Raw genomic sequence first — 9,118 nt, forward strand, 5'->3', positions numbered from 1 at the left:
ATCAAGAGCATCATCAAACTTCCCAATCTTTGATAAGCAATCTATTAATACATTGTAAAAAACCGAGTCAGGGGCATGTCCTTTAGATTCCATAGTATTTAAAATACCAAATGCATTACTAACCATTTTGGATTCCATGTATCCCTTAATCAAAGATGTATATGTTACAACATTAAGAGAACAACCAGTCTCAACCATTTTCTCTGATAAATAACCTGCCATATCAAGTCTGCTCAAACGACAAAACCCATCAATTAGTGCACTCCAAACATTCACAGGTAAAGAAATTCCCAATGTAAGAATGAGACCCAACACCTGATACACCTGCACCATCATACCCTTCTCGTAGAAACAATTTAAAACCTTCTCAAATGTCTGAACATTAGGATAAAACCCCTTCCTCAACATAATCCTAATAACATCCTGCACCTTAGCTATATCATTATACTTATATAAATTACACAGTGCAATATTAAAACTCAAGAAATTTGATGCCTGGGTCTCTTTCAAAACCTTAATACCCAGATCAACATGCCCAACCTTGAACAATACATCCATAATAACATTACGTGCAAATGTATTGGGCATAAAACCAAATTTATCCATTTCCTCAAAAGTCTCAAAAACCTGCTCATGCATTCCTCCACGCCAATAAATCCTCAACAAAAGCATGAAAGTCTAAGCCTTTGTTACACACCCAATATTCTGTAATGCAGTAACAAGTCCTCTAATAGTCCTATATTGTTCAATTAAACGAGCAACCACGCTAATCATGTGACCAATTGATTGACTATCATGAAAATAATTATGTTCTTTTGCACACCAAAGGAAAAAACTGAAAGCAATCAAATCAAAAGGACAATTCAACAAAGTCGAATATATCAAGTGAGGTCTAAGAATGATTGGTTTCCTTCTATTGGGAAAATATTCATTTTGGTCATAAATATTTTGTACATGGTGTGTTGTTAATACTCGATGGATTGACTTAAAGGATAGTGCTCTCCAGATTTTCCTTCTTTGTGCCATGTGCAATAAACTCTTCCTATATCTCCATAGCATATTGAGCTTTGCAAATGGAAAGGATAATAGAAATAAAGTAGCAGCAAAATTAGAGAAAAGAAGGCTGATAAAGTGAAACGGGTTTTAATTAGAGATATGCTTCCTCCATCCATAACAGATCCCCCATTCCATAAATTCACAACTGTGATCAAAACAGTGTTTAGAACTTTAATCCCAAGATCAGCAAAACTAGTTCCCATCTAATTGCAAATCTATTTCAAATGAATCATCCATTGCTCCTGAAAATAACGCCAGGCCCACAAGAATTCTAATCAAGAATATATAAAAGGAATCATCCATTGTCAGAAAAATTAAACAACAATAATCTTATTCAGGTAAATCTAATCCAGATTGAAATATCCCAAATCCAATTAGATAGAAGTTAATATTATCTAATATCGACATTGAACTGTAACTTTGAAATTCATCTAAATTTTCTATTTAATAAAGTTAAACAACTTAATGAATTTCAGCAAATTATTAAATATAACCAAAATTTTCTAATAAAAAAAGAAAAGAAAAAATAATTGGAAAAAGTGCATCGTGTTCCTGCAATCCCATCTTCTTCTTTGTTAACCACCAAAACTCCCACCAGTCCTCTCTAGTCTCAACCGCCACAACTGTTCTATCATAATCAAAATAAAATCCCAAACTAATAAACCACCAAAAAAGAGAAGAAACTCACCACAAAAACAAAAACCCAAGAGCAGACATAGCCTAAGTTACGACCACCAACACTACCGATGTAGTTGACACTTCCGATTTCATCAACACTTCTGATGTCGTCGTCGCTTAGACCTCTCCACCATGGTGGTCACCCGTTCCGTGACGTTGAAACAAGCATTTTTGGATTCCAAGCCGTGGATTTATTGTGGGGTCGAAGGTACAATATGTTTCTCAGTAAGCTTATTATAGAATGAGAGAATCAGAAGCCAAGATAAGCCGACAAGTTGTGGCGGAGACTGTCAGTAGGTGATTTGAGATGACAAACGGTGATGAATTGTCAGGGTTGAGTGGGTTGTCTTTGAGAAAATTTAACTCTCCGGCCATCCCAAGTTTCCATTTACAAATTGGCCTTGAAAATGTTTTTCATTTTTTTTTTTAATTAAGAGAAGCTATATGATACAGTTAGGATTCATTAAATATGTAAAATGGGTTAAAATAAAAAGATTAAAAAATATGTGGGCAAAATCATAATTAATGAAAGTTTTTAAAATTTGAAATTTAAAAATGAGCCCTACCCATTCAAATCGCTTAATCGAAACTGATTAGGGCAAAAATTGATTTCTTGAACCCTAAATGGAGACTATGTGATTTCCGATCGAAACTGCAAATTTTCACACCATATTCAATCCTAAAATCGATTTCTTGAACCCTAAACGGAATCTCTGTGATTTTCGGCGATATAGTCTACATTCACAATCGAAACTGCAAATTTTCACACCAAATTCAATCCTAAAATTGTTTTCTTGAACCCTAAACGAAATTTCTATGATTTTCGGCGATACAGTCCACTCACAATCAAAACTTCAAATTTTCACACCAAATTCAATCTTATATCATGGCTGACATTCACAATGAGGAGGAAAACCCAACGCCATTTCGAATACTAGAGTCCGGTGGGGCAAGCAGTTCAATGGTTGCTCTGGTGGATCATCCGATCAGTGAAGGTGGTCCATAGGTAAAGGAGACGACGACGGCACAACAACAGAGAGAAGAATCGCAAAACGGTTCTGAACAGGAGGAGGCCAGTGAGAATTCAGGCAAGGAGGAAGAGCTCGACGAGAATTCAAGCAAGGAGGAGGAGGCCGACGAGAATGCAGGCAATGAGGAGGCCGGCGAAGAAAGGATACGTATTTATTTTGGGAGTATTGCTCTATACTGTCGCTTAAGCGATCATTTGTATTGATTAAGCGATTCATCTCTTTTACACATGGTCGCTTAAGCGATTCTAGATCGCTTAAACGATCTTGTCCGAGGTAGAATCAACATCTACCCAGATCTAAGATCGTTTAAGCAATTCATCTTTACTCTTGGTCACTTAAGCGATTCCAGATCGCTTAAGCGATCTTGTTCGATGCAGAATCATCTGCCCAGATCTAAGATCGCTTAAGCGATCTTTTGTATGGCTTAAGCGATTCATCTTTACTCTTGGTCGCTTAAGTGATTCCAGATTGCTTAAGCGATCTTGTCCAAGGCAGAATCATCTACCCAGATCTAAGATCACTTAAGCAATTCATTCAGTTTACTCTTGGTTGCTTAAGCAATTTCAGATCGCTTAAGAGATCTTGCACGAGGCAGAATCAAGATCTCTTAAGCGATCCGAGATCGCTTAAGCGACCACAGAGGTAATTTTTTTTTGCTGATATTTTTTTTATTAGTTGTTTTGGTTTATTTTTGTTGCTAATATTTTGTTTATATCGATTGTGCAGATTGTACGGACCGTAAACTATAAAGAGTCGGGCTGGACATTGTAAGCGATGATATACTGTACTTCCCTGTAAGGGTGACGATCAGATCGAGTTAGGATGTCTTTGAGAGAATAAAGGGGATTTTAGATGGATTGAGGAATGGTGAAGAACGATTCAAAGAGACTTGTTTTGGTCATTTTTTGAAAATTGGAACAAATTGGAAAAAGGCGTTATGGGGACATGGAGTGCATTATATGTTGCTGCACTCAGTACAATGCAAAAAAAAAGCAAGAAATATGGTTCGTGGTGGATGGAAACCCACTTCGTTTTGAGATGATGGAATATGCCTTGGTGACAGGCTTAGGATGTGGGAAATTGCCAGATGCGAATGAGGCAAAGGCAATAAAGGAGAGTAGGGCAGCCATAAGGTTGGCTAACAAGGTTTTGCAGGGGGAAGCATCTATTACAAGAGGTGATTTAGGGCAGAGGATAGAAAGATTTTGGTTTACCGATTCAGAAAAGTTCAAACTGTGCTTGGTATTGTTCTTACATTCGATCCTAATGGCTTGTGACTCAACAAAAGCCGTTGATATGGATTGGGTGAGGTTTACAAGCAACTTGGACTTCTTTAATTCTTATCCGTGGGGACGGGTATCATTTAAGCAAACCATGGACTCCCTGCAAGGGAAAGACATGGCGTTAAAGCAGTCCCAATGGGTCGGGAAGGATAAACCGAACACGTACAATTTTTTTGGCTTCCCATGGGCAATGCAGGTAAATATTAATAGTTTTTTGTTATATTTTTTGTAATATATGTGTTTGAATTATGATATGGACTGTTTTTTTACAATGTAGGCTTGGATGTATGAGGTTGTCCCTGTGTTCGCTAAGGCGGGGGGGAGGAGGAAGAGTTCGGATGTGCAACAACAATTTCCTAGGATGTTGCGGTGGCATGTCGAGAAGTGTACCCATTGGGATTACGACCAAATAGACATTGAAATTGAAGCGGCTTTTGAATATGTTGTTGCTTTAAAATGTCGCTTCAATCTGATTGATTTTGTTTCTTATTGCAGGCAGTCTTTCATCCCTTTCTCACCGCTATTAGGGGTGAAGCGGAAAATGAGTATGTCACATCTTTCAAACCACTGGAGGATGAAAGGGATGAACAGATAGACCACCTGATGCGGGACCTAGCAGGGGTCATACATGTGACGGCAGTTGTAGGGCCACTACTTGAGAACGTGATTGACACAGAGGATGATGAAGCTCCAATCGATGGGAGGGAGGAGAAGGAGGAGGAGAGGGAGGAAGAGGTTCGTATGCCTCAGCAAACCGGTACAACAAGTACCGCTTTGTCGAGACATCGGCATCGGGAGAATGAGGTGGTTGACCTCATAAATGGCCTATTTTAGAGTCTTACAACAGCCGTTTATGAAAGATTTGACAAGATAGAAGAGCGGATGAAAATGATGGAGAAGAAAGTGGATAAGGTGGCAGAGAAAGTTGGTACAGTGGAGGAGGAAGTTGGTGGAGTATTAAAGGTGGTTGAAGTGCAACCTAGGCTATAAAGAGAGAGCCGAAAGTGCAAGTTTATCAAATCACCATACACAGTAGTAACACATGGAAAGAAAAGGAAAATTAAGAAACAAATGGAGGAAGAAGCAAAAATGAAGGAGGTTAAGGAGGTTGGTGGAGGAAATGGGGTGATAAGAGTGTAATTTATATATTTTTATTCCTTCCATACTATGTTTTTTGTTATGTTTTATGCCTAGTTGAGTTGATTAGAGTTTATTTTGTAAGTTTGGCATATTTGATAGACTTTATGAAATAATTGAGAAAAGATTAGGAAATTCCAGATTTTTTGTTATTTTGACCAGTGCTGTGTTTTTCAGGTTTTTCAGGTTTTTCATGGAGTTAGATTTCTCGATTGCAAAAGTGTTCTTCAGAAAAAGTAAAGTAGATGAATCAAGCCTTCTAGGAAGGTATTATGGTGAGAATCCGAGTTCGTTTGGGCCCTCATTAGTTGTTGCAAAACAGGACCTGGAATCCTATTCGGTGAAGGATTTTCTGGCTGAGTATTGAGTCTTCGAATGGGCCTAACTGGAGCTTCAGATATCGAAAGCAGGTGATTCAAAAGCCCAAATTTATCTACACATCCAGGACTGCAACTTTTGTGAAGTGACCAAGCGCAGAAAAGTTCTTTTAAATTGTGATATACCTGGTGCAAGCTGGATTACGAATTCTGTCTTCCATATCTGATAAGGATTTGACAGTTTTGGAAGTCTATCGTTTAGGAAAGGTCTAAGAAAGTAATTTCTGTTTTTCCTGGGACAGAATTGAGCAAAAACATATTATTTATTTATGAGTTGTTAGGTTAAACAGGGGGAGAAGAGAACGGCAGTTGAGGTTTTTGTTTTGAGTTTTTTTACTTTCTACGTCAATATGTGTGGCTAATCTTTCTTCTTCAGTTTAAGGGGATTTTGAAGCTTGAATTCATGTCATTGGTGTAACTTAACTTCAGTAACATTGTTCTTAATTTCATTCTTATTGGAATTGTTTATGTTATTCTGTTTTAATTGTTTATGATTTTTGTTTGGGTGATTTAGTAATGGCTTGCTAAATTGTTTAATCGGAATTTTATCTGTTAGAATTAGGAATTGTGATACATAATTGTCCTCTTTCTATTCAATGAGAAACACATGATGATAGAAGATTACAGACAAGTTCTCAATCTGTCACCTTGAATAACATAACCTAAGTTTAATAATCCAATCTTGCGTGATTGTTGCTTGGATTGATCTATTTTCCTAATTCTTAAGCCTGCCATTGAATTAAAGTTAGAGAGCTTATTCTAGGTTGTTCAAGGGTTAGGATCTCGTTGAAGAGCTTATTTCAGTAGTGACAATTAATGGAAAATTCGGGTAACAGAGCTTTTTTTTTCGTAGGTTCAATAATTCCACAATAACGAGATAGAATAATGTTACGGTTAGTTCATGTCCAATGCATGTTTAGGTGGATCTTGAACCGAGAACTGGTTGTTTTTAATCTGATATTTTCTACCATTGGAGATTTATTTGTTTCACTTTCGATTACCCCTTTCATTATTTTGTTGTCATGTTTACTGTTTAGAATCTTATTTTATTTTATTTTTTTGTTGTTTTCGTTGTGGTTATTGGTTAGAATATAGGATTTAATCGAATCATTCCCTGTGGGATCGACCCTTGCTCACCCTATATGCAATTTAGTAGTTAGGTTAGTAAGGTTATTAATTTGGAGCATTCAGCATGCTACCATGGGGCAGTGATAATGGAGGAGGGTGAGGTGGGAGGCGAAGGAAGCGGGGATGTACAAATGGAGGAAGAGGGAGGAAGTGGGCAAGCAAAAATGGACTCAAAGGTCGATTTGTATAGGCCAATAGAAGAGGAAAAGAAAAAACTCTTCTATGCTGATGGGAATGCAAAATGTCATATTTAGCCCCCCCTTAATGTTTAGTCTTTTATACGCATTTGTTGCCTAATTTTACTCATTATTACTTTATTTTGATTTAGGAAGCAAATCGAGGTGTTAATTACAAAACGGAACTAATTAGGTGAATTCAGACAGTTTCGACACTGCTTCGTACTCTGAGCATAACTCTCTCATCCAAGCTCCGATTGAGATGATGAAAAATGTTGTGGACCCATAAGAAATATATCTACAACTTTTATGTTTTGAGTTTGGACAGATACTCGCTGCATCAAGGTTGTAATCGGGCTTGAAGTTGACGCACCTGCACTACCGACGTCCTGGAGCATTCTGCCTTGTCGTGCAAATCAATTGGGCAGTTTATTATTGGAAGATTTGAAGACATGTGGCACGCAAGTTACAGCTCTGAATCACCACTTTCCTATTTTATTTTAGGACTTTATCTTATTTTTAATTAATTAGAATCAGATTAGGATTAATGTTATTTTAGGATATTAGAATATTTTTTTTAGGAGATTGAGTGGGATTCAAATACTTGAACTGGATTTTTGTTAAGGGGATCAGATTAGGGTTTTTGAGGGGGACCACGCCTCTCTTTCTCTCTCTTGGGTGGATTTTCGTTTTTCCTTTGAATATTCGTGATGGCCATGAGCGGCTAAACTTTTATAACTTGGTCGAAGGAAACGGAGGCCTAGGAATCAATAACTGTGAGATCTAATCCGTTTTATTTCAGTGTTCAATTTTATGCTTTGAGTATTGGATGTTCTTCTATGCTTATTTTAATGATTGTTTCATTTAATTTCTAGGAGGCCTACTAGGTTATTATTTGTTACAATCTACTGCTAAATTAGATATCAAATCCGTAATTGTTTGATCCCTCTAACTTGTGAAGCAATTAGGGTTATTAATTTGTTGCGTCAGGAATTAGTAATCTTAAGAGGAACACTCGACTAAATTAAATTCAACCACTTGAGTTTGTGTTGTTTAGCTTCATCGATTTCTCTAATTCTTAAGGCTGCCACTAGATTAAATCTTGAGCGCTTGTCTAGGGTTGTTTAGTGGTACGATTAATTAAGATCGCTTGTTTCTTAATTAATTACAATTAAGGAGAAATAGGAAAATAGTTCCAACGGTGAATATTCAGGTATGAATTGATTTAATTTTGCATCAATGATCAGTTGTAAGATTCCGATGGTGGATGTTGACTGAGACCAAGTTCGTTATATTAATTAATTTCGATTTGATTTGTTTTCGTTTTTGTTTTTGCTAAGATTGTTTTCTGTTTTACGCAAAACCCCCCAGCCTTGTTCACATCATCGAAAATTTGGCTAGACACTCTTCGTGGGATCGACCCTTGCTTACCCTATTTACAGTTCAGTAGTTAGGTTAGGAAGGTTTTTAATCTTGGTTGCCTACGACAGCACACCAGATTTTGGCGCCGCTGTCGAGGATGATTCTAGTTGATTTTTTTTTGTTTTTTTGATTTTTTATTGTGTTTTTGTTATTTTTTTTTATTTTGCAGAAAAAAAAAGAAAAAGAAATTGTGAACAGTAGTACTATTCCAGATGAACAGTAGTACTATTCATAAGGAAAATTTTGGTTGAGTTAGGAGTGCTATGAGTACCCGTTTCGAAGAAAACAAAATTCTGAGCAAGACTAGAAAATCCTCTAGCCCCACCCTCTTGAGGCCAAATTCGAATGTTTTGATAGGGTTTTTGGCGTTTTCGTGTTTCTGGCCATTTTATTTTATTTTTTTTTTATTTTCTAGTTAGTTCTCATTTTTTGTCATTTATTCTAATTCTTTTATGAGGTTTTTTTATTGTATGACCAGGTCCTCTCATCTTGGTGATCTAACATTCGATCCAGAAATTGATAGCACTTTGTGCAGGTTAAGGAAGGAAGCTCGGACAGATTCTGAGGAAAGCAATTTTGATTTAGAAGAGGAGGACATCATGGCTGGAAGTCAGACTTTGAAAGAGCTTGCTGCCTCTGATTTGAATCAAGCACCTTTATGCATAACGTTTCCTATTTTAGATGCTACCACTACTTTTGAATTAAAATCTGGACTAGTACATCTCTTGCCCACTTTTCATGGTCTTGCAGGTGAAGATCCTCTCAAGCATTTAAAGGAGCTTCATGTGGTTTGCACGAGTATGAAACCTACGGGGGTGACCGAGGAGCAA

At 37.1% G+C, this 9,118-nt stretch overlaps 1 protein-coding gene across 1 annotated transcript; it reads right to left on the reverse strand.

The window, feature by feature from the left end:
• Positions 1 to 9: 9 nt before the first annotated feature.
• On the reverse strand, positions 10 to 1,026 carry LOC116136352 (putative pentatricopeptide repeat-containing protein At1g16830; the record flags this gene model as incomplete). Its single annotated transcript, XM_031422056.1, is given in 1 exon segment — positions 10 to 1,026. A coding segment is annotated over 1 exon segment (1,017 nt), but the record flags the coding sequence as incomplete, so codon positions are not given.
• Positions 1,027 to 9,118: the final 8,092 nt, after the last annotated feature.

This window comes from Pistacia vera, unplaced genomic scaffold (genome assembly GCF_008641045.1).
Source record: "Pistacia vera cultivar Batoury unplaced genomic scaffold, PisVer_v2 Contig311, whole genome shotgun sequence".
Taxonomy (NCBI): Eukaryota; Viridiplantae; Streptophyta; class Magnoliopsida; order Sapindales; family Anacardiaceae; genus Pistacia; species Pistacia vera.